Below are 24928 nucleotides of genomic sequence, written 5' to 3' on the forward strand. Positions count from 1 at the left end.
ATCGATTTAGCAGGGGGCAAAGTCTCTGTTCTCTGCAACCTGTTCTCTACTGGGACATGAGCTTGCAGGTAGCGCAGACATCAGGCTGTGCAGCAGAAGACGTCAGTTGTTCATCATCAAACCTTCCCACAGGTTCTGACTCAGTCAGCTGCAAGCTGCTTCCCACTCCTGTAGCAGGGATATACATCCCATTTCTACTGCTTTTGTTTTTATCCTTAGAGCACTGATGGATCCACCCAGTTGCCACCTTTCCTGCATTTTACAGCAGGAACTGCTAGCATTTATTGGCTTTGAACAGCACTTAGCACAGGGGGCTTCTAGTCTGGTTTCTGCTATCAGATGAACACTACAGGTTTGAATGTAATGGTGTAATAGTTCTGCTCTTCATAAAAAAGGATTCATTCATCTAAAGTGAATAGGATTTTTTTCAGCAATACCTGCAGAATATTGTCTTGAGGTGTCATACATACAGCAACCTCGAATGAGTGGGTCCCAAGAAGCTGGCTGCTGCTCCCCAGGGTTTATGCTCAGACACTTTACAGTCATTTCAGTTGTTCTGTATTTCAAGGTATGAGGTTTAGCCACCAAATTTCACATCATCACCTGCCCTTAACAAGGGGATGATTCTTGGTCCTTATTTTCCGATAGCTACAGGCTCTTGTCTCCATGTCAAAGGAGCACAGGTTCTGAAGTCTTAGACTCCATCATTTTCCTTTGGATCTGAAAAGACCAATATACTTCTCAAAGCAATGGTCTCAGTTTCTCACACTGTGTTCAGCTTTTCAGAGCTCTACCTTTCTGGCCACTTAGATTTTTTCTATCCAGACTAATTGGATACCCTTTAACTCTGTCAGTCAAATGGAAGCAGAAAGCCTTTACCACCACAAAAAGTTTGCAATGTTTACCAGAGAGGCAGAATTTTAATCTGTCTAGTCCTTAAATAAAACAGAAAGCACCATAGCAGCAGAGCCACAGTGCACCACCTAACTCAGATACTTCAGCCAGAAGGCTCTCTGTTTTCTGAAAAGCAGGATACCTATATGTAGAGCCCTAGGGTGTCTAGAAAACAAAAGGGGAGTATGGTTAGAAAAGCAGAGGGCAAACTTTTGTGTGAAGACCCTATATGAGGCTTCATTTGCTCCCCTACAAGCACTTGCCACTCATCTCTTCTTAAGTTTTGTGCCTTAGTTGTGTTTCCTTTTTTTCACCTACTTTGCTGTGATCATTTCATGTTTCATTTTGTTTTGCAGAAGCCATCTCCAAATGCTTGCCCCATTCCCAAGGTCAAGGTGAAAAGCTCCCCCATGATTGAAAAGCTGCAGGTAAGTCCTGTGAGAGTCCTCATGGCCATCCCAGCAAATCCAAACTTCTTGGCATTTACCAGGGCTACTTCCCTTGTGAGGCAGCACAAAGGAAGGTGATCCAGGAGCCAAGGGTTAGGTAGGCAGGGCTGCAGCCTCACTGACAAGGGCCCAGTCCCACAATGCACAAACAAGGGGGCAGAGCAGGTCTGGAAATGGTAGCCACTCTCAGAAACAGTCCAGCTGTCCTCAGGCGCGGCCACCGGCAGGTCAGTGCGTAGAGCAGGCTCACTTGGACCACGTGTGGTGCATGTGGCCAGGCGTGGGCATGGCTGCAGCGCAGCTCAGGGAGCAAGGGCAGCAGCCTCAGTTTAAATGCAGCTCGCAAGCGAAGGTGAGGGAAGCTGTGGCTGAGGCTTCCTCCAGCTCTTTCTCCACAGCAGTTTAAACAGGTCACTTGCACATCTTGGGGAACTGACCTGGAGCACAGGCAGCTAAAATCCTGGGAGTGGGTGAGCACCCCTGGGGGTCTGGCATTCCCTACCTGTGCCTCGAAGCTCTCTGCTTTCCTTGTCTCGACTCCCCAAGTTATGCACAAGCACACCCCGTGCTTCTTGCCCTTTCTGTGACTCTTAGTAGCACCTGATTCATGCCACTGAGGACAGCTCAGCACTTGATAGCCCATAGATGTGGTGCCCCATCACTGCCAGCTGCCTCTCCTGGCAGCATGTGCGACTTCTGAGCATAATGCCTCCTGGGCACCCTGACACAACGTAAGCCTATTCATAGCAGTGTCCCTGTTAATGCACCCAAGGACATTTGTCTAGAGAACTTAATGACAGGCTAGCACAAAGTGCCTTGCCACAGTTAATCACAAACGTGTTTCTTTCCATGGTCTTCTCACTCCTCGTGGTTGTATGGCTCATTCAGAAGACCCGCAGACCAGGCTTGAAAATGTGAGGTCTGCTTGGGCACAAACAGGGATGGTTTAAATCTCAAGGTGATTGCTGGCTGCTTGTTCATACCCTGGCTCAGCCACTGCAGGCTATACTGGCTTGGCTGGGTCACTGGAAAATCCCAAAAGACCTCAGGATGACAAAAGAACTCGTCCTGAGATCCAGCTGTTGGGGAAGGGCAAATGTCCAGTCATAACTGCTCTGCCCGGACTTGTTTGTTGACAGTGTCACCAGGAGAGACCCCTAACCAGAAGCTATGTGGGTTGTAACAGCTGAGATGTGGTAGCTCCCGTAGCGAGAGCAAGGGTTCCCCCACGTGGTTAATGCATGTATTACACACCGGCGTCACACACACCACTGACGGGGATTTTTCTTTGCAGGCCAACCTGGCTTTTGCCCCAGCTGCTCTGCTGCCGGGAGCATCTCCCAAAAGCCCTGGTCTGAAAGTCATGGTTTCTCCGTTCAGCACCCCTCCCTCAACCCCCAGCAGCCCGGGCACTCAGCCGCAGCCCGGTGAAGCAAGCGAGACGCCGGTCAGCTTTGATCAACCCCCCGAAGGCACTCAGCTGCAGTTCTATAACAAGGTAGGGAGTGCACTAGGTCTCCAGCACGGCAGGATAAAGCTTGCTTATCGCCTGGGGATGAGGAGGAAGAGGGGGCCTCAGCCCTCGGTCCTGCTGTAACAGCGTGCATTTGTAGCCAAGGGAGGAGATCTAAGCGCTGGGTTTGGGACAGCCTTTTGGGGTAGTTCTGTGGGTCTTCGCCTACCTGTCCACAGAATTTTGTGGACCAGTGGCTGCAGCAGCCTTCCTGGCCCCATGACTGTAGGGAAGGGGTGAAGTGGAAGCACTCAGTTGCCTTGGCTCGGCAGTAATTGAGTGGCGGGTAGCTGGGCAGGGAGCACTGTGAGGAGATTTTGCCATATGCCAGCAAGTGTCGGAGGTGGCTGAGGTGCTGTTTATACAGCCACGGAGAGCAGGACAGTTTGCCAGGTGTTCCACAGAGTGCACAGCACTTAGATGAGGAACTGTAGCCTGCATTCCTCAGCCTCATCTGGAGTGCAGACTCCTTCCTCAGCCACCGAACTGCCAGAAGTTGAAGACTCTGAGACATCCCATGTCAGCAACAGCTGCATAATGAAATCAGCATCTTTGCTTTAGGGTCTAACTTAGACAAGGAGTCACAGTTTAAACTGGGACAATGATCTCCAGCACCAGGTTTACAGAGGGAAAAGAGGTATATTTTAGGGAGCTGCTGAACCTACTAAGTAGTGAACAGGAAAAATGAGGCAACCATTGCAGCAATCAAGTTTCCCCTGGTATTTTCCTCTGTTGTGCTTTCCTGCTTTCCAGTACTGATCTTTGACTGCTTCAATGTCTGGTTTTCCTGCCTTCAAGGTGCGGACGCGGGGATCAATAAAGCGTCGGCCTCCCTCCAGGAGGTTCCGAAGATCTCTGTCTGACTACGGAGATGGGGAAGATATAGGGCTCAACATCTCCTCTCCAGAAAACGGTGCTAAAGAAGACGGGGATGAGGTGTTTGGGAATAAGGGCAAGACAGAAGAGGATGAAACAGGGAACAAAGAGCTAAAGAAACAGGTGGGGTCTGATGAGAAGCCCCCATCAAGGAGAGGATCCAGCAGATCAGAAAATGAAGAAAAAGTGGAAAAACAGGCAGAAGAAACGACTCCTTGCAAGAGTAATGCGGGGGATACAGAGGAGAAGGAGGTGTCGCATGGTGCCCCAGGGGAGGAAAACTCACCCCAGCCTCCCTCTGGAGACAAGGAGGAGAAGGTGTGCGAGGGTCCCCAGGGACAAGAGGAGGAAGGCAGTGCCTGTGAACAGGAAAAGGAGGACAAGGAGAAAGAAGGAACCGAAGCGAAAGAGACCAGTGAGAGCGCACACACACAGAAAACGTCAGACACTGAAGAAACACCACTGGCACCTGAACCGCAGCAGGACGCAGCGGGTTTAGAGACTGCAAGTGAGCCTTCAGCATCCCCCACACAGGACCAGGGCACAGAGTAATCATGACACATGTTAGGTAAGTCTGGTCAGCATGAGGACGGCTCCTAAACTACCAGAGGTTTTTGCTTACTAATGAAAAAGGCAAGCGTGGCAGAACATACCAACATTTCTGCTGCTCCCCACACCTCAAGAGCATCAGACCTCAGGCCTGCAGGGTCTTTAAGTCAGGGCATTTAAACAACCAGCCCTCTGGGCTGATGTTACAGAGAGAGGAGATGGAGAAGAGGCAAAGATGAAACAAATGATTCTGACTTCAGTGAAATGGAGAGGCTCTCTGATACCAGGTACCCTGCTCAACCGTTGTTTTGAAAGCAATTTGAAAGCAGAAAACATGTATGCCCCGTCCCTGGAGGTGTTGAAGGCCAGGTTGGATGGGGCTTTGGGCAACCTGGTGGGAGGTGTCCCTGCCCATGGCCGCGGGGTTGGAATCAGATGATCTTTCAGGTCCCTTCCAACCCAAACCATTCTGTGATTCTGTGATATACTAGCTCTGCCATGTATGTACTAGCTCAACAAACCTCTCCCTATATATGTATTTATATGTGTGCATGCACACATTGGATATATACATGCATACATATATGTACACTTTATATACACATATATATATGTTTTTAGCCTATTAGCTGTGTCAGCAAAAATACCGTTTACACACACACACCAGCTTGATGATCAGCCCTGGAAGGAGCCTCTGCAGGCCTCCACCACTTGAAATACAAGAGGATTTCCACTGCCTAAAGCAGGGCTTGTTCCATATAGTTTTGCACTTATTCTCTAGCTACTAATCCTGTAGCCACAGAGGCCTGAGGAAATACCTCGGTTCACCTCAGTGGCTGCCTGTCCTCTCTTCAAATGCCTCCTTGGTTGGGCAAGGAGTGACTGAAGGAAGCAATCTAGCATGGAACCTACCAAAGCACCCCCAAGACTCCCCACCCCCGTATTTACTAAGAACTCTGGTTATTTTTCATAATTTCCTTACTTTTTCCTTCTCAAAAGGACGTACCCAATCAGGACACAGAAGATGATGTGTGAACAGGAGCCATCTAACCCAATCAAGGTTGAAGCCACTGGAAAACCTTTGGTGGCAGGAGACGAGTAGAATATGGATATCCCCCGAGGTCCAGACTGATCCCAGCGCTGAGTGGCTGCTCGCTGGCCCTGTGCTTTGCACCATTGTGACAGTCAGAACAAGAGACTGGCTTACAATCGCTTCAGAAGTCAAAACTGAGGTGCTGGCTGATGTCCCTGGGTGACTGCTGGGGACTGAGAGACCTGATGTGTCCTGTCCCGGACCCAACGGCCACCGCCACTCCTGGGCCCTCTCTTATTCCTGCTGAGCTCCAAAATGTCATTTTCTTCTCCCCTGCATTGGTCTTGGATGAAGTTCATCAGCTACATACATATGTGTATGGTGCCTTTTAAGTAGCTTCTTTTGAAATATTTTGGGTTTTCAAACTTCAGTAAATAATGTTTTAACAGTAGGAAAAAAAAAAGTATGTTTTCTCCATGTATGCTGTATGGCAGACAATGTGAATCCTAAATATGGGGAAAACTCTTAGGAAATTGTTCGTAAAGCATAAAATGCTTTCAAAGTGGGGGTTGAGCTGGCTAATCTGTGAAACGCGCAGTCATGGTAGGCAATTTTTGTGTGCTTCAATTTTGGGGTATTTTTAATGCTGGTGGAAAGTAACAACCGACAGATTTGAGGCACAGAAAAGATGTGCTGTGTAGGCCAGTAGGGCATGTTCTCTTACCCAACTGTGTGCTCCAGTCCTGATTTAGAAAGGCTGCCTGTCTGTCCGTCTGTTTTGCTTCCAGGCCCTGTCCCAACTTTTGATTCTCTTTTGAAACTTTGAGTGTGTAACCACTTAGTGCCATTTGTGACAGAAAGCATCCTGGCTTACTAGAACCAGCCAGTTAATTTTATTTAATCAAAGAGGAGACCTTAGATGGCTGAGCTGGTTCAAGTCATGTGGCCAGTCTGTATATGAACGGGTGGGGGACAGACAGCCAGTCCCTCATGAGAACGTCAGATTGGCATCGTATTGGATTTCTGTTCACTCTTGGAGTGCTAGTTAAGTCATGGGACTAACGTTTGTTAAGGTAAAAAAGCTTCTACACTGAGAGAACATGAAATCAGGGAAAGAAAACAGGCCTTTACCCACCTGGCTTCCTGACTAGTGCCTGAAGCTGTGTCTGTATTACTGAATACAAAGCTGCTGTGCCTCAGGGCTGTGGGACTCATGTCCACAGAGCTTAGGCGTAGCCCCTCTGCAGCAGCCTGCCTTGGGGACAGCTGGCCAGCAGTGCCCAAGGCCGAGGCACGGAGTCAGCCAGCTGTCAGGGCTGTGAACAGTTTGGGGCCGGTCACCCAGAATTCAGCAGCACGGACACAGCTGTAGAGACCAAAGACAAGAGTCAGGAAGCTCCTCTTCATCTTTCACAAAGCTCCTCCTAGCAAACGTCAAGCTGAGCAGAGTTGGAGGCTTGTGTTGTCCCTGTCCCTATGAGCAGGCACAAGCATTTTACACAACACAGCCCGCATCCTTCCTAGACTGGGCTCTGAAGCATGGCACTGTTACAAAACCCATGGTTTTGGGGGATATCCCCTTTCTGTTCACCAGCTCTACAGTCACAAAGAGAAGCCTCTATGCCCTGCCTTTTTTCTTCCCAGGTGAGAGCGCCCGTTGAGAGCCAGCAGTGTTGCCTCTGACGCGTAGAACAGACTTGTTGGCAAACATGACCCCCACATCCTTTTGAGCCATGTTGTGGAGTATTGTTGCCTTTGGATCTCTTTTAATCTGTTTGTTAAAGCTTGTGTTCCAGGGCAGGCTGCAATCATTCGCTGTAACCTGTTTCCTCTCTCAGCAGAGTGTCCCACCTGGATGTGAGTGATTGTGCCTTACTGTATATATTGATACATGTGTGCCTGTTTAGAGAATGTGTCCCTAGCAAGGGAGTGGAAATCTGAGGGAGAAACAGAAGAAATAAACGGTGGAATAAAAACAAAACAAAATCTCTGTGTTTCCTCCTGGGGAATGTAGGAGCCTGAGGAAGGATGAGGAGAGCTGGCAACAGCCGATAAAAGAGAGGAGGGATTCCCACTGCCATTGTAGCAGTTTAACATTAAATTTTTAATTTAATTTGTGGTGTTTTTACTTCTGGGGAACAGCAATAACTAACGTGCTTAATCCACAAAGGAGGATGTCCTCTGGGGGAGCAGTAACACTGGAGACTGCCACACTCTCTGTCCCAGCTCCACAGACGTCTAGGAGCAGAAGAAAGCAAATGCCATTTCTCCAACAGCATTGTAGTTCAGGGGAAGCACAAAAAAAACCCACAAGGCAACATACAGTGATCCTTCCTGTGAGATTTCCAAGCTTCTGGCAATCGACAGAATAGACTTTCTGTGCCAGAAGTTGCTTCACCATCTTCATTCTTGACAGCTTCACAAGCTGCTGGAAAAAAAAGACACCCGTTTCTCAGCTGAAGGCATCCACGTGTGCTTCTAGCGGTGGTGTTAACACAGGCTGCACACAAACCTCACCCCTGTACGAGCCAAATGAGAGCAATTTTAGAAAAAAAAAAAAAAAAAGACAACTCTTTGGCCAGTACCATGACATTGCAAAGCAGAAGGTGCCTGTAGACAAGTGTCCCTGCCCCATCCCTACCGCCAGGAAATGTGGGCTTGGGCCCATAAATGGCAGTGCTGTCCTGTCCACAAGGTGTAGAGTCAGAAAGCTTTGAAACGGAGACCACAGCGCGGCTCAGCGCGCCGAGCGGGGACACCTCTTCAGACCCAGAGACACCTGCCAAATTCCTCGGGCAGGAATATTTAATGCCAGTGGTAGGGACAGTAATGGTTGAATACACAAAATGCTGACATATTTTCTTTAATTCCTCTGGTGTAGACTAAAAGAAAGTAAAAGCACAAACTTTCCTGGCCAGAAGACCTGTAAACTGTGGGCGTAGAAATGGAAAATAGAGCAGAAATGAACAAAAAAGTGGAGAAAGGAAAGAAGCACAACAGCGAGGAGACCGCCGCAGCTGTGGTGTCATTTTTATGGTTATTCTGTGACCGGACTACGCTTAAACCACAGCACGGCCCTGAGGAAAGAGCGGGTGGGCTGCCGCCACGACCCCCCGCCCCACGCAGCGGGGCGAGGGGCGACGCCGCCTGTCCGTCCGTCCGTCCGTCGGTCCGCCTGCCGCTCCGCCCGGCCGCCTGAGGAGAGCGCAAGCCGCCCCCCCGCGCCGGGAAATGGCGCAGTCCGCCCAACGGCTCGGCGGCGGCCGGCGGGTTGGAACCACAGCCGTTCGGGGGCGGCGCGGGCAGGCAGGCGGGGACGTGCCGCGTTTCCCCCTCCCTTCCGCGGGGAACGAGCCGCGCAGTGGCCGCCTCCGCAGCGACGGTGCGGGGGGAACAGAAGCGAGCCGAGCCGAGCCGAGCCGAGCCGTCCCGTCACGGCGGCGGCTGCTCGTAGGGGCAGCCATCGGCAGGCGGGCTGGGCGGGAAGAGTGAAGTGCAGAGCTGGGGAAGAGGCAATGGAGAGCGGCTCGTTGGTCTAGGGGTATGATTCTCGCTTCGGGTGCGAGAGGTCCCGGGTTCAAATCCCGGACGAGCCCTCGGAGGAAGGCGGCTGTAAGGCCCCGTTCCGTTTTGCTGCCGCCGCCCGCGGCTTTTGCTGCCGCCGTGGGTTCGGCGGCGGGGGGCGGCGGGGAGAAGAGGAGGGGGCGAGAGGGACGCCCCCGCCTCGCTGCCGCTCGTCCCTGCCGCGGCAGGGGGACCCGTCTCGCCTCGTCACCGCCGGTTTGCGAGCCGCCTGCCGCCGCCCGTCCGAGCAGGAGGCGGTTAGGCACCGAGGGAGTGAAAAATAAAGGAAAATGTGAAGCAAAAAGCGGGCTCGTCCGGGATTTGAACCCGGGACCTCTCGCACCCTAAGCGAGAATCATACCCCTAGACCAACGAGCCGATGTAAACTTTCGTCCTCATTCCACACGAAGCCGCGCGGTGGAGGCGCCGCGACCGTTCAGCGGCCGCCTCAGGCGCCCTCCCGCGCCCGGCTCCCCGGAGCCCCCCGGGGTGCCCGTGAGGGGACGGGTGTCACTGCCGGGCTCGTGGGGCTCACGGAGCGTGCTGCTCCACACGCGAGGCACGTCCCTCGTTACCGGGACCTTGTTTCCGTACAGTAACAGGCTCTAACCAGACTCCAGGCTTCAAGTTTTTCTGTTACAGGAGACTGGGAGAAAGCTAGGAGGGAGAGACAGGAAAAATAATTGCTTTCATCTTACAGACTTTGCGTACCAAGGTTATTGGGCATACTTGTGGTTCAGGTTGTTCCTTCACATCAGTTCAGCACCGCAATAGCTAATCAGCAGCACCTTTTTCCTCCGTGTTTTTCTCACAACACTTAGCCTCACACAGCGGGTGATATAAACCGTTCTTAATTGAACGACAGAAAAATACTTTTCAAGTATCATACGTAATTACCATGCTGCTGCCAGCTCTTGAGTCTTGAATGAACCACTACATTTCTATCTAATCAGAGAAAACAGATGTAGCACGAGCTGCCAGCCACAATTTCTGCCTTCAACTTGCAGAGGAAAAGGAATCCTGTGAGAGACACCCGATACTAGCTTCTACAAATAGAGCCTGTTCCCCCTGTCCCTCATTTTGTTACTCTGTTGCTGTTTCAAAATCACTGTGTTGGGTGGTTTTTTAATTGGATATATAAAACTTGTATTTGTTATAGAAAATCAGTCTGAATATATCTGCTCTTTCTCCTAGAAGATATCCTTTTTTTTTTTTTTTTGGTATGATAATCCTGTTTGTTGTCTGTCAAGTAAATTAGGGCATCCTCTGAAATATCAGGATAAGGAGGGACTGAGTTTTTAACCTAAAAAGTAACCATGAAAGAAAATGATTTAACCTCTTCCCAATGATAAAAATTTTTAATTTATTATTATTATTATTTTAGATCTTCCTTTTGTGACAAGCAGGAACAAACAAGACAAAAAATATTTTCTGTCTGTAGTGGAACTGAATGCTGGCTTTACAGCATGTGAGAAAGCTGAGAAACCAACAGGGCAACCCTGCAGCAGCCTGCCAGGAGTTTGCTGCCTGTGCTGACCCCTGTCTGGGCAGCCCTGCTCTGTCACCGCTGCCTGGCTGACCTTGCAGGGAACGGATGCAGCGGGAAGAAGGATAACACACAGACACACATACAGACAGAGAAAATGAGTTTGTTGCCAGCTAAATGAGCTGAATTACTGAGAAATTTGATAAATACCAATGTTATCAATGGACAGGGAGTGGAATTGCATAGCCAGAGGGAAAGAGGACTGCAGCACTTACACCTTTAATTGGGTTATTGTGTCGTGGAGATTAAGTGCTGAGGAATTGTGTAATTCTTGCTTCAGTGCGGAGCTTGTAGGCCTATATTGAACAGTTTACGCTGAGAAGTGCTCCCGGTTCTTTTTGTCACAACCTTAACAGTAACATGTCACAACCTTAATAGTCTTGTCACGGCGAATGCAATACGTGCTCCTCAGGACAAACCAAGCTTCCTCTAGCACCTCAATTTTTCTCCTTAAAATAGCAGAAGACATTATTTCAGTCATTACGGTCTGGAAAAAAAAAATCTTCAGATTAGCTGGCTTGGAAAAACGCCTAGACAGGCCAAGGTTGGGCTGTTTAGGGGACCGTGTATATATATATATATATACACACACACACACACGTATATATGCATACATATATATATACATATATATTTAGCTGTGAAGGTAAGGAGTGAACTTTGGGTGCCTGGCTCCGCCGCAGCCCCCCGCCGTGCCACACAGCAGCCCCCTCCGCGGGCAGGTGCCGGCCGGCGGCAGGGAGCGCTGCCCCCTCAGCGGCTCGGGCCGCCCCGACCAGCCTCGGGGGGCGGGACCGCGCGGCGCCTCTCCGGATAGGGCGCCCAAGCTTTGACGGACCGCCCCGCCGACCAATCCCCGCGCGAGGAGCCGACGGGGCCGCGGGAGGTGTGCGCGAGTGGCAGCGGCGCGGCCCTATCCCGGCGACGGGAGGGGGCGGCGAGGCGGCAGGGGGCGGGGCGGCGGGCCGGGGGCGGACAATGGGGGCGCGGGGAGGTGGCAGGAGGAAAATGGCAGCGGGCTGGCTGCTGGCCGCCGCCGCGCTGGCCGCCGGTGAGCGCCCGAGATGGCGGCCGGGGGGCGACGGGGGGGGGGAGGGCGAGGGCGAGGTCCCGGTCCCGCGGGGGTCGCGCTGCGGAGCGGGGCAGGGGCTGAGCGGGCGGCGGCGGCGGGGCGAGCCTCGGGCACGCGGGGGGCTGGAGCCGGGGCTGCCCCGGGGGCAGGCTGCGGGCACGCAGCGCGGGCGGGGCGCGGTGCCCGCGTGTGGGGGCAGCCGGCCGCCGCCCCCGCCCTGTGCGCCGGGGGGCTCGGAGCGGGGCGCGGCGGGGAGGCCGCGGGGCCTCTTCGTCGGGGGGTGACCGGCGGCTGGGGGCTGCGGCTGGGGTGGCCGGCGGGGAGAGCGCCCCGCGGTGGGGGGGGGGGGTGTGCGGGTGGGGGGGCGGGCGCGTCGTTGGGGCTGGTGCGGTTGTGCCTTGTGGGAAGGGAGAGCGGGGGCCGGGCTGGTATTGGAGGGGTAGGGCGGCAGGAGTGCGGACTTACCTCGCTTTGGCGTGCCCTGCTGTAGGGCGAGCGGTTCCACGTCTGCCACGTAATTCTGGGATGGAAGTACACAACTTTCCCCGGGTAGCCCTGTGTCTGTGTGTGTGTGTGTGAAGGTGCCAGGCAGGGACTGGCGGTGCGTGTGTCACTTGGACGTGGCTCTGTCAGGCAACACCTGCCTTGCACAGCAAGCTAATAGCAACCATTACAGAAGCCTGATGGCTTCTCAGTTCGTATCTCGGGGTAAGTCTGTCTGGGAACAGCTATAATAAGGACCTTTGCCCAGTGGCGTATGAAACTTCAAACTTCTTGTTTCCAAATAGCATTGTTCTTTGAATTACTTTAAACTTCTGTATTTTGCAGTAAGCATAAGTAGAGATTGCTGTTTACCTTTGGAGGCAGCTGAATGTTTAGAATGAAGTGGGTGAATAAGGCATATGCGTAGCTTACCGTAAAACTAAGTTTTCTGAAAGTAGACATGGAGACAAGAGAAAGAAGGGTGCATACTTCCCCGACCACAACAAAAGGTGTAACTACAGTCATGCTGTGGTAAGCTAGGAGTAGAAGATTGCTCTGCAGTGCACCAAATACGTGTTACAGTGTAACCAAACACAGTTTCTTAAAAACAAGCAAAGCTAGGAGACTCTTTTGAAAGAGACCCTCCCTAGGGTGGCTGATGCAAGATTACAATTTAAAGGAATAAATGGGTGGTAAAAGCACTATTTTATCTGTGTTGAACTGTGGCTCTGTTCCCATCCCTAAAACTGCTGAATTTTTTGAACTCCAAATCAGAAGTTGCTCCCATGTTGGCTTTTTCTTTCCATGCTTACACTACACACGTTTAATCCTCCTATCTTCTTTGGAAAGGCCCCCCCCCCCCCTTTTTTTTTCTGTGTATGTGGATTTGGCACAAGGCTTACGTCTTTACATGGGAATAAGCAACTACAGTGCAGGCTCTTCACTCTACTTGCAAGTGCAAGGTAACTTGGTGACCAGTAAGGAAAAGATGGCCTTCTCTAGAGTTTAAGGTTGTAAGCAGTCATCTGTAACGCTCTGCCTTTCAACTTGTATGCGTTGTTTCAATTCCTCCCATTTTTCAAGGTTCCCCGTTTTGTTCCCCCTTCCTTGTGCTGGAGTTTCATCTAACAAGAAGATGAGAAATGAAAAACTGCCAAGCAAGTGGAAAGGCAGAAGCAGCGTTTTTGGAGGGCCGTTGCCACTCAATTGCTCAGATGTGATGTGTGGTTGGGTAATGTTCTGCATAGTTTAGCTGCTGTGGTTTGTGGCTCTTCTGCTTTTTGATGGCCTTGATGGCAGACCCATTTGCTGTGGCCAGTAATCTGCAGCGAGACAGAAATGTTACTAAGTGGGATGTGTTGTGCAGGCCTGGTTTAACCATCACTCTTTTGTCAAGCCATGCAGGTAATCGTTGCTCTGTAGCCTAAAATCTGTTACCTGTATTTAGCTTATTTCCTTGTGCACGACTGCACGCATGCATTAGGAGTTTGTCTTGCTTACGCTCAGTCATCTGAAGACCTGAGTGCTCCGTTTACTTGTAAGCATGAAGAATCATTCCCAAATGCAATACTTGTGATCCTGTGGATGTTTGTGCCGTGAGTAGTTAATTTAGGTTCTCTCATATGGTGGGTGAGCCCTGAGCAGCTAGTTACAGTATCAGGAAAAGAGATTATCTGAGTTCGTAAGCCATGTAAGTAATCACTTAGTGAGATTGCATCTGTCTTTAACACAAGGGTGGTGCCTGATTGCTTCCAAAAGTTTTAAAGAATGTCTAGACATAACCAAAAAGGATATTATTGATGTTTCTACTCATCTTTCTGTTGCCAACCAAGCTGACCTTCTTTTTCCCTGTATCTTATTACCCTGTTTTACCCACTCACGCACGTACACAGATGCACATACACACAGGTCAGTGTAACAAGCAGAGAAGTATTGGGATGTTAAATACTTCAAGCGTGTGTTACCGTTCTCAGTTTACCTGCACGTTTCGGTTGCTGCTTGAAATGTTTCATGAAAATAACATTTTGAGTCAGGGTTGCAGTGCTCCCTTCGTGTTTGTGCCAGGTTTAGTCAGGATTGCCGTGCTCACCCAGTCAGAAGCAGTTATTTCTCTTAAACTGGTGCTGTAGGTAGGAAGACTTCCTTGCCTGCAGCACTTCAGGGGTTTCTGCAGAGGGAAGAGATAAGGTAGATAAACTCTTCCCTCTACCAGTTGGGCCAGGGTGGGACTGCTGCTCAGGTTACCTTGTAGCAGCAGCGAGTTCTTGAGTAAGTTGAAAAGAATGTGGCTTAATAGTTTGGTGATAAAATACGGCTGGTAAAATGCCTAGGTCCTTCCTGAGCCCAGCCTCCCAACAGTCCTGTACCTCTGGGTAAGAAGTGAAGCTGTGCGTGCTGTCCGAGCCGCAGTGGATCGAGGAATGCGTTCAGCAGCTATTCCGCTTGTGGCCTTGTCTCATCCTGACTGCGAGTAGTAGGCTGCGAGCGTCCTGTGCACCGTGCGGGGTACTGGCAGTCTGCGTGGGAGACCGGAGGAGTGAAACCTGGTTTTACAAGCCAGGCGTCCTGTCGTGTTTAACTTGAAAGAATTTTCGAGTAGTTTCTGAAGAATTATTGTCTGACTAGAGAGGTACTGCATAGGTCATCGTGAAGTCATCTGTTAGCACCCATAGTGGGGGTGCTCTGAGTGATTTGATATGTGATGTGGTTTGATCACATAAGATGTGTGTGACTCTTTCCACCACCTACATTAACTGATAAAAATGTAAACAGTCTTGGATGCAAAAATAATAATTAAAAAAAATCCTTTTTGAATTATTGAATGCTAGCTCAAGGTACCCTAGGAATAAATGAAAGCAGGAAGCTCTGATTATGAAAACGTTTACGTCATTATAGTTGGCTTTGAGGTTTTTGCTTATCTTCATTACTTGGCTGATCTGGGTTCAGTATGACCCTGCATATTAGTGATTAATGTGATGGAAAGGACGCTGAAGACTTGTGTAGGAGACAGCTGTGGCAGGAAAGGACAAGACGTTCTGAACTGATGGGGCAAATCTAGTTGCAGTGATTTGCTCTTATCTCAAGACAACAGTTATTTAAAAGAGCAAGTGTTTACTCAGAATACGGTTTAGCAGCAAGCTATAACCATAGCACAAGTGCTGTGGATGTGCATTTCAGGGCAGGGTTAACATCAGTGCTGTTTTCTGAGCTAGTTGACAGATGACCCTGCACTCCTGCAATTCCCCTTATTTCCACTGATTCTTCCTCACCCCCATGGCTTTGAAGTGGCCGGATCGTTCTGATCCTTGTCCTGAAGATGCCACTTTCTGTAGATGGTTACGTCAAGGAACTTGTGTATTGTTCCCTGTTGCTCCTGTGTCTTTCAGTTCCTGCATTTGTGTTTAACTGTTGAGATGGATGTTTCCAGCTTGTGCTGGCTGCTAGGTTTTGGCTTGAAGTGAGTAAGGAAAACAGGAAGGCTGGTTGTCTTGTGAACTTTTACTTCAAATCCTGCACAAATTGCTTTGCAGTATGCTTGCGATGCTTAATACACATAATATTAAGGGGACTTCAGGGAGCTTGCTCCAAAATGTTGGTTATAGCCTTCCTCCAGTGTTTGGAAGCAGATTAAGGGGCTGATCCTTGAGTGGGGTAAAGCACTGGGCTGTGCAGCACTTGCGTGGGAGGTGGCACTTTACTAAGTACTTGCACTTCAGGATACGGGGGCAAATGAGGGTAGTTTTATTTCAGGTAGGCAACATAGCCAGTGGAGGAGATCTTATCTTCAGTTGTCCATCTGCCATCTGTTACAACTTCTAGTAATTTGTTCTTGTAATGTGCTTAAGTGAAAGATGGCAAACAAGGCTCCTGCTTGGTAATAAATTCTGTAAAGCTGTACGAGCACCAGGACTGTTAAGATCCAACTCATGAACGTGTCTTGGAGTTTCTGATTGCTTGACTCTTCCAGTGTGGAAGCTGAAGAGATGATGGCTGCGTGGAGATGCCGCATACACTGCTGCCTGACACAGTGAGCATGGGCGTGGGCGCTGCCATAATTGGGAGGAGTGTCTGTAGAAATGAGCTGAGCTTGCTGTAGAGTTTGCCACAAGGAAGGCCATCGATGCTTCTTCAGAACAAGAAGCCTGCCTGGGAAGAGATGGCTGAGCAGCTGCTAGTCACTCATTCCTGACCTTGCGCAGTTGTTGCCAAAATGTGGGGTACAGTGGATTGGGCTAGGCTGTTGGTCTGGTTTTAAAAAAAACAATAATGGAAGAGGTGTGTGCTCTTTTGAACGTGGATTAGTTCCTGGTCAGATTCATCTGGTTATGTTGTAAGTGGGCATGGGAGCTATTTCAATTGGCACCACCACTGACAAATTCTTGTGAGCAAGAATTACTTTGAAATACATTACATGGGCTCTCCCTTTTGGTTTTGTGGCTGCGCTGCTGCATGTTATAGCTAGTTATGAGCTGACTGAGTTTGCTACCAGGTCTGGTTAGCAAGTAAATGAAAGATCACTGAGAACAAGCATCAGTGAAGCAGTAAGGGATACAGTCCTCAAAGAGCTTCACACTTGCTTGAGCTGCTGAAATAAGTCTCTGGTCACACCAGAACAGATTGGCCTTGTGACTACTCTAGCTGAGGAGGGTAATCATTTGGATAATTTAACTTTACCTGTATGTATCTCATACTCACTCTGTTAAGGGATGGAATTTTATTTAATGGCTTTAATCTCATCCCTCTGTATGCCAGCGGGAAAAACAACAACTGTGTTTGTCTTTGAGGCTGGTGAAAACACCGATGACTAGTATTAAAATGTTACTAATACTTCGAATGGTTCAAAGTATCTTCTGCAAATGTTTTTGGTGTCTTATAGATCTGTTGTCACTGAGCTGATTGCAACTTTGTGGGTTGATATTTGTAAGAATAATAAAAACACTCAGCTTCTTGGGTCTGGTTGATATGGAGCCTTTGCACTGTGTCTTCTCGTAAAATCTGCATATCCACATCCCTGAATTTTTTGTCTCCAGCTTCTGACCCTTAATACTCTAATTTCTTTAGTAGACTTTGTGACAGTTTTAGTGGATTGCTGTGATCATCCCAGGAAATGTTTATGATGGTGGGATGTTTTCTTCAATACCTGTGCCACATGTTGAGCATATGTACTCAGCTTCTCTCAGCTGAGTTAAACAAGCTTAAAGATATTCTTCAATGTAGGAGAAAACTGCTGTTTCAAGGAGACTCTTTTAAGGTGTGCTCCCTGTCGTCACCCTGCTTTAGTCGTAATTCTTATTTTCATGAATCTTTCCCTGTGCCCAGGAGTAATCTGCCGTGCTTGCTGGTAGCTGTGTCAGTATCCCATGATTAGAGGTAAATCAGTTGTTATCAGCAATTCCAGCTACCCTTTGCTCTTTGAGTGAGTTTACTTGTCACTTTGGGCTTTTAATTGTTTCAGTTTGACTTTGTCAACAAGAACTGTTTACATGAATTTGAACTCTTGTAAACTTGGTCGTGGAAGGAAAACCACTTAAGGCTGTGGAATGGAAAAGTGTCTGGTTTGGAAAGTACCTGAGCTGCTGATTGGTGTCCCGGTCTCCGGCATAGGCAGGGAAGTATGGCCTTGTGATCCCTGGGGAAAAAGCATTTAGAACAGTGCTAGATGTTATCAGCTTCTAGACTAAATAAGCATCTGCCCAAACCTGACATATGACTGATTCTCTAAGTGGGGCATGAGGCAACAATAACGCTTGTTCGTGGATCTCTGTGCCTTCACAAGTGTTGCAGTTTTATGCTTTCCAGGTTGAGGGACAGATACACCAGTTAAATGTTTCCCTCAGGATAGAACACGAAAGCCATGGCCTAGCTTGCCGGGGAGCTCCGGCGTTCTCTGCTGTTTCTCGTGCGTGCTCCTCACTGCTTGTTAAAAGCACTGACCAGGGATGTAAACCTCACGCAAGTTCTGCGGTACCTCGGCAGAACAACGGGCAGCCTTGCCTAATGTGGAGAAGAGTACGCGAAAAACCGACTCTCTGGCATGGGAGTTGAAGCTGGCACCGGCGCTTAGGGACTCTGAAGGCTTGCTGTCTGTAAGTTCTGTCAAAGTAGGTGCGCAGGGATATACGGGGCTAAGGTGCACTGATGTTACTGACTGCTTTGACAGCTTTACCACAGCCTGCTTAAGGATTCACAGTGAAACTGGTTTACTTTCACTTGAGGTGACAAAATGCTGTGTTTTTTTTTCCGCATCGCTGAGTCAGGGCAGGGCTCAGCTGAATGTGCAAAGAGGCCAACAGCAAGCAAATGTTGTGTTAGCAGCTGCTCTTCTGAGCTTGTGTCTGCACAAGGACGAGCAGCAAGGTGGTATTTGTGGGCTAGGAGTCAGCAGTTCAGTTTCTTAGCACAAGTAGGGTGCTGCAGGACTGGCTGTGTTCCTGAAGAGTGGAAGACTTTCCTTCAGTGGTCTGAAATACTCAAAATATCTGGGGTATTTCAAGCAAAATGCTGTTCTGGCGCTCGGTGACTGAGAGCGAAACTAAGCCACTCCGGCCTCCTCTGCAGAACTTAGCTTCTGTTGCTTTGAAATTGAGGTGTCAAATTGAATGTCAATTGAGGCACCAGGGAAGAGCGGATATCCAGGCTGTGGCCCACGGAGGAGTCCGTGCAGAAGCAGGTTCTCCTGAAGAATTGCAGCCCATGGGAAGGACCCATGCAGAAGCAGGGGAGAAGTGTGAGGAGGGAAGAGCAGCAGAGAGGAGCTGTTATGGACTGATCGTAAGCTCCCGTGTACCCCCGGCTGCCTGGCCAGGGAAAGGAGGCAGAGGAGTTGGGAATGAAGGAGTGAAGGTGAGATTGGGGGAGTGGGAATACAAGGAGGGAGGGTGGGAAGGCATTTTAGTTTGTCTTTTTTTCTTACAACCCAACTCTAATTTTTATTGCAAATTAAAATAACTTTCCCCATGTCAAGTGTGTTTTGCCTGTGATAGTAACTAGAAGTGAACACCGTGTCCTTATCTCAACCCATGAGCTTTCTCATCTTATTTTCTCATCGTATTTCCCTGTTTGGGAAGGAGGAGTGAGAGGGCAGCTGGGTGGGTGTCTGTCAGCCAGCCAAAGTCAAGCTACTGCAGTGACGTACAAGAATACATACGTAGGAATATACACATGTATACGTGCATTTTTTTACCTATACACCTAATAGGACTTGAGATAACACCATGATGGATTTCTGGTGTAGAGGTGGTCAGCCACGGCCTATTCTTTCTTAGGCTGAGGTATGTGGCCCTTAATACTTGTGCGCTCTTATGAAACACAGCATCTTTTGTTACTGGGTGGAATGGCATATGGAAGGATGGAATGGAGGATTTTGCTTGTGTATCAAGGTAAAATTGCGTCTTCGTGTGGAAGTTTGATCCCACGTTTGGATGCTTAAACAGATCTTAGTGGAATTTCAGAGGAATGATTTGGGCCTGTCTTCTCCTAGCTATTAAGACCATCAAAGACAGGATTTTTTCCACCGGATGTTTTGTTTACAGTGAGGGAATAATGGCATGTAGAGACATAGGTGGCTGTATTGTGAGAGGAGAACTTTGTAACTTTGTGCTGCTTTTCTAAAATAAGATCTTTTGTAAAGAGTTGACTGCTGTTGTTTCTTGAGGGATGTATGGGGAAACTTTAGGTGGGGGAAATAGCTAAATGTCATGTGACTGTAGTTTGAGAGAGATGTCAACAGTGGGCTTTGTTTCACAATGCACTTGCTTTCAGTAACAAATACCCAATATCGTTGTTTCGCAAGTGTGGATTGTTTTTGTGACTTATGAAGCTTAGTCACTAGAAAATCCCACATCCTCTTTTCTCCTGGAAACTTCTGGGCTGCTAGGGAAACCACAGTGAACATACAGGTATGTCGACTTTAAAGGTCTCGACAAAACCACAGAAATGTAAGCTGCTGAGACTGTTGTATTAATGCATCTATTTCCATCTTCCTGATCTGCGACTCTGTCGTCAGCTTGTTACCTGTAGCAGCCTGTCTGAATCTTTTCATCTTTCTTTCATCAGACTTTTTGATTATTTCCTGATCTTTCATACATACGAGGCTATTTATAAATGATATAAATGACTGTATTTCCAGACATCTTTAAGATAAATGAAGCAAGTTGTTTGTATTAATTAGTGAACTGATGACTAGTCATTTTAAGAGGACAGCAGTGCAGCAGGGAACTGCAGCCACCGTAAGCATGCAGTACTTAGTGATCTGATAGAAGTTTCCACTTAAGCTGTGTTAGTGCTTGTGGAAATAAGATGCCTGTGATTACAGCTTTAATTTGCATTCTAGTTTTGTTAGGACTCCTAGTGATCAAGCTGAGGTGGATCCAGAGGAATCAAGTTTATTTTGGGGTGTTCATAGCCTTAATTAACAGAACTTTTTAATTGGGTCCATGATCTCAGTGTGGACACTATGATCTGCAAAGGACTTTTAACTATTGGTGTAATTAATTAGTGTAAAGCTTCAGTGCCAAGAAAGGATTTCCTCGTATGTGCTTCCAAGCCCCATTTTCAACCTTTCCTAGCTAGTGCGTGCTCTATTTCTAAATACGAAAATGTAGAATAAAACCATTTCTTGCCCAGAAGGTTTTCATTAACCGGTAGGAAAAGAGTGGAAGCAACCAGGGGATACAAGTGAAAGGTGAGAAAATACTTCAGCTGGAGTGGGCATCGATCTGTAAGCGCTGCCAGCTTAGGCACTCTTGGATTTATACAGATGGTGTTGCCAAAAGTTTTGGAGGCATTTCAAGAGATTAGAAGAAATTTCTTTACTGAAAGAGTTGTGCGGCATTGCAGGCTGCCCAGGGAAGTGGTTGAGTCACCATCCCTGGAGGTATTCGTGAAATGTGTAGATTTAGAACTTAGTAGCACGATTTAGTGGGAACTTCAGTACTAGGTTAAAGGTTGGACTCGATGATCTTAGAGATTTTTTTCCAACCTCAATGCTTCTATGATTGTAAGAGACTTTGAAGGAACTGAAATAAGTTTGCACTGTTTGAGCAGACCCTCCAAAGGGTGAGGGACAATGTCTAGGAGAAAAAGTAAGAATGAGTATAGCTTTGGATATCACCAGTTAGTGGTAGTGGACAAGGGGAGGTATCCAGATGTTGACCTGTTAGATAGCCAGTCACATATGCAATGTCTCCTCTACAGATTAAGTTGCTAGCTCGTTTCGCTTAGTCTCAGCTGACCTGGCCAAAGATCCCTCTGAGGGACCTGCAAGGAGGACTCCTCTCAGCGCCCTGAAGGCAGCGGTTAGCCATCTTCTCTAAGAGTTGTTCTGTGGAGGTGTGCCCCGTGTCAAAGATACTGGAAAGTAAACTTCACCAGTGTAATACTACAACCTTTTTGTGTTACTGTTGAAAACTGTGAGCTTGATTGCTCTTAATCCCACTGAAAGCTGAAGAGTTAACCAAAATTTGTTTAACTAACCATATGCAAACTCTTGTGGTTATGGTTGCCTGTCTGCTACCCGTTCGGACTGACTCTATCTTCCCATACTTTGCTGCTGGGTAATTACAAAGGCTTCCTCCACATAGGTGCTTTCAAAGCAATATCTTGTTGCCACTCAGAAGAACTGCTGAGGTATGGATGCCAGGGGGCTGTGAACTGGGTCAGCGTCAAACTAGCTGAAAACATGCAACTTTTTCACTAGTTTTGTGCATCCTGGCAAACACGCCAGGGTTTTTTACAATGGAAGCGATAAGCTCTGGATCTTCAGGTCTGCTTTAGCTACTGTAGAACTGCACCTTTGGAGTTAGGAAGGTCTTGTTCATTCACAACAGGTAAATGGAAACAATATGACATCAGTAAAGTTGGCTAGGTGGAGATGCTGGGTAGTGGATCATGCTTGTTCTGGACATGTGTATGGTGAATACTGCATCTTCCCTCATCAATTCACAGAGGAAAGCAATGATCTTACATATATGATGTCTTCTTCTTAATAATGTTACCCTTGGAGCAGTGAATATTGCAGCTCCTAGTAACTGCCTTAATGCCTGTCTTTTTCAAGAGAGCAGAAAAGCATTTGGGATGTTGCTCTCAGTCCTGAGACTCTCCAGCTGTGCTTGTCGCATATTGGGTGATACATGTCTGGCAGATACTCTGCTTCTATTTTACAACTGCATATCTTTTTTTTTTCCCCCCTCCAATCTTTTATTCTATATGTAGAATACATACAGAATAAATAACCTATATGTAGGTTGTTCAATCACTAGATATAGACAGTGCCTTAGACGTTTTAACTGCCTGGATGTCAGCCAGCTGGTGTTGAGGCTGGTGTTTGGGGAAAATGAATGATGATTGCTCTTTATGGTAACCTCAGCTCATGTTCAAAGAGCAGGACATCAGCAGTAACTTCCTGTTTTGGAAGCTGAGCGTTCAGCTTTTAAGCTCTGGTACGTGGTAAATGTTTTTAACTTCGTCCATACTGTGGAAAAGAGGCTAGCCAAGGTCGGTCCTTCCTTTTTGTGCTTCTGCGGATTCGGTGACTCGAGGCAAAAATTGAACAATGGTTTTAATTCTCTCTGTGCACCCAAGAAACTCATCAGCAAAGCTGGGTGTCTTTCTGATGACCACCTAGTTATGAATTCAAATGACTTGAGAGCCTTCTGCTGCTTGTGAAGTAGTTTTTACTTTGTCAGATGTCTTCATTTCTTGTCCAGCTGAAGTATCAAGGGTGACTGTCTGCTTTGACTAACCTGATAGAGGAGGTGTGATCTGTGCGAAGTACTGTTAACCCTTTTACCCATATGAGAGTTGCTTTCTGTCATGCAGTTAATATAAAACTATTATGACTAAAGACTGGTTGTGCTTTTACTGAAACTTGTATGCTTCCAGGTTGCAGTGAGCTGGCATTTTGACCTGACTGTTTAGGGCTAGCGCCTGAAATCTGCGAAGTCCTGTGCTTCAGGATTTGGGCTGCAGCACGGAAACCTGAGCAATAATTTCTGTGACCATGGCTTTCAAAGCATTGTTTGTATATGTTGGAGGACAAAGCGTAGGCTAGACAAGTGTGATGTATAACTTGATGGTGGGTCTGCAGGTGGTCTGCAGTGCCTGGGCTTGCTGGGGGCTGGAAACAGGCTTCGCGGGGTGGGCAACTGAAGTATACTGCCAAAGCGTGCGGGCACCCCAAAAATGTACGGGTCTCCCAGGATGCTCAGCTATATATAAATGTCAAGAAGATAACTTGCCTCAGAAGCCTGATAGCTACGGTTGAGGAAATGGATTGTATAAAGGAGAAATGAGATACCACGCAGCTGACAATGCCTGGTGACTTCAGCAGGTGGCTGAGCTTGTCATAACAGCTTGCCTTTTTTTTTTTTTTAGATAGTAAATATTTAAAAGAGAATCTTTTAGGAGAAATGTGGCATATAGGTGTTCCTATAAAGTCATGGGAGGTGGGGACACAGCAGATGTGCTGTGTTTCTTTTTTTTTTAAAGTAATGATAGCCCTTACTGCCCACTTGTTAGCTGTTGCAGATGATGTTGAACTGATCCTGAATAAGAACTGCTAGGAAATAGGCCATGAGACGCTTGCTGTGAAAGGCAGATGGCTTTTATTTTTGTAAAATGGAAAAAGGGGAGAGATGCAGAGCAGCTTGGAATTGAAATGACTTTAAGAAAAGAATCGTATGTATTGACAGAAGCCCAGAAATACCCCTCAAATCCAGAGAAAAATATCCATTAATGAAGAGTAAGATACAAAAGGGAGTTTTTAGACTACTGTCAGCTGTGCAGGTGGCTAGAAACTGAAAGAGACTGCAAGGTCCAGCTGTACCCTCAAACTGGAGAGAGTTCAAAGTGAAAAACGCTACACAGGCTGAGCTGGACATGGCACTGGTCTGTGGTGATAAACGTGGTGGTGGAAGGCACAGGGGGAAGAAATGAGCCCTGTTTTAGTTCCATTTAGCGTGAGCTGGCAGCTTCGCACTGACAAAGGTGTCAGACTGAGACTTTCCTTTGAACAGAAGGAGACAGACCCTGAGCAGAGAGAGAGATCTGAGCAGTCAGTGCAGCGATGGCAGCTGAACTTGTTCTGCAGATGAGATCCCAGAGACAAGATACCGAGGGAAGAGAGAAAACAGAGAGCCTTGGTGAAGGATGAAGATCCACTAGAGGAAGAAAAGATAGGATGAAGTGAGAGTGTCTAGTCCTACCTGAAGAATAGGAGGGTTGTCTGAGAAGGAAGGTAAGGATGGAGCACTGGTCCTGAGGCTTGGTAGGGGATGAGTCATTGGACTTGTGATTCGGAGCGTTTTCACTGGAGCGTGGGGGCTGAAAATATAACTTGTGAAAGATTGATGTAGTTGGAGTAAAACAAATCCAACTACATTAGAGATGGAAAAAGAAATGTCTGGAGAGGCACATTTTGACGGTAGGTGAAAAGAAAAGCATTTTTCTCTTGAAAAGAATTAAAGTGATTGAAGGCTAGAAGAGGTGTTCGGATGGAAATACTGGGACTTGGCAGTTGGACAAGGTGGTGGGATAAGTGAGGATCAATGGGAGAAGAGCAAATAAATGTTTATCTTTGCCATACCTAGCCTGCAGACCTTCCCTTCCTAAAGCTGCATTCTCTCTGACAGTCTCCTGATAGTTTTTTTCTTCTTTAGTGGAGTTAAGGCCGAGAAAGCTTGAGGAGTGGACCCGTGGATAAGTGGAACTAGAATATGAGTCCAAATTCAGCTTTCTCCAACTGAAGTATTTAAATAGATGGAGCTGGAAGAAGGATGTCACTCTAGCAAAAGTGGAAAGAGAAAACCCACGTGGATTATTTTTTTTTATGGTAGAGGAGGCTAAAGATTTCAGGGTAGTGGGAACTGCCACTGTATCAGTGAAAGTATGGGAGCAGAGAGCTAAAGAAAAACAAATGTCAAATGTTGTGGCTCCTCTACCACTTCCAAGT

At 47.9% G+C, this 24928-nt stretch overlaps 2 protein-coding genes, 1 long non-coding RNA gene and 2 other non-coding genes across 13 annotated transcripts in view; 3 read left to right on the plus strand and 2 right to left on the minus strand.

Moving 5' to 3' along the window:
* The window catches only part of RCSD1 (RCSD domain containing 1), a 33536-nt gene extending 26148 nt beyond the window's left edge, over positions 1 to 7388 (plus strand). For 3 of the 5 annotated variants that reach the window (XM_066990381.1, XM_066990380.1, XM_048071674.2), the window contains exons 4-7: positions 1251 to 1322; positions 2638 to 2841; positions 3655 to 4300; positions 5281 to 7387. In XM_066990381.1, the coding sequence (XP_066846482.1) occupies positions 1251 to 1322; positions 2638 to 2841; positions 3655 to 4284 (906 nt within the window). In that variant the 3' untranslated portion in view covers positions 4285 to 4300; positions 5281 to 7387. Of the gene's footprint in view, positions 1 to 1250; positions 1323 to 2637; positions 2842 to 3654; positions 4301 to 5280 lie in introns of all 5 variants that reach the window. The other 2 variants (XM_013187094.3, XM_066990379.1) reach the window with 2 other exon arrangements.
* Positions 7389 to 8838: 1450 nt separating this feature from the next.
* On the plus strand, positions 8839 to 8910 carry TRNAP-CGG (transfer RNA proline (anticodon CGG)). Its single transcript has one exon. It is a non-coding gene; the product is annotated as a tRNA-Pro (tRNA).
* Positions 8911 to 9184: 274 nt separating this feature from the next.
* Positions 9185 to 9256, minus strand: TRNAP-AGG (transfer RNA proline (anticodon AGG)). Its single transcript has one exon. It is a non-coding gene; the product is annotated as a tRNA-Pro (tRNA).
* Positions 9257 to 10512: 1256 nt separating this feature from the next.
* Positions 10513 to 12086, minus strand: LOC136789687 (uncharacterized). Its single transcript, XR_010828597.1, has 2 exons — positions 11962 to 12086; positions 10513 to 10911 (listed from the first exon to the last, which is right to left on the minus strand). It is a non-coding gene; the product is annotated as an uncharacterized lncRNA (long non-coding RNA).
* Positions 11339 to 24928, plus strand: part of MPZL1 (myelin protein zero like 1) — a 38926-nt gene continuing 25336 nt past the window's right edge. The window contains exon 1 of one of the 5 annotated variants that reach the window (XM_066990382.1): positions 11339 to 11475. In XM_066990382.1, the coding sequence (XP_066846483.1) occupies positions 11403 to 11475 (73 nt within the window). In that variant the 5' untranslated portion in view covers positions 11339 to 11402. Of the gene's footprint in view, positions 11476 to 11892; positions 12205 to 18897; positions 19878 to 19914; positions 24215 to 24250; positions 24401 to 24928 lie in introns of those variants that run through there. The other 4 variants (XM_048071679.2, XM_048071682.2, XM_048071681.2 and 1 more) reach the window with 4 other exon arrangements.

This window comes from Anser cygnoides, chromosome 1 (assembly GCF_040182565.1).
Source record: "Anser cygnoides isolate HZ-2024a breed goose chromosome 1, Taihu_goose_T2T_genome, whole genome shotgun sequence".
Taxonomy (NCBI): domain Eukaryota; kingdom Metazoa; phylum Chordata; class Aves; order Anseriformes; family Anatidae; genus Anser; species Anser cygnoides.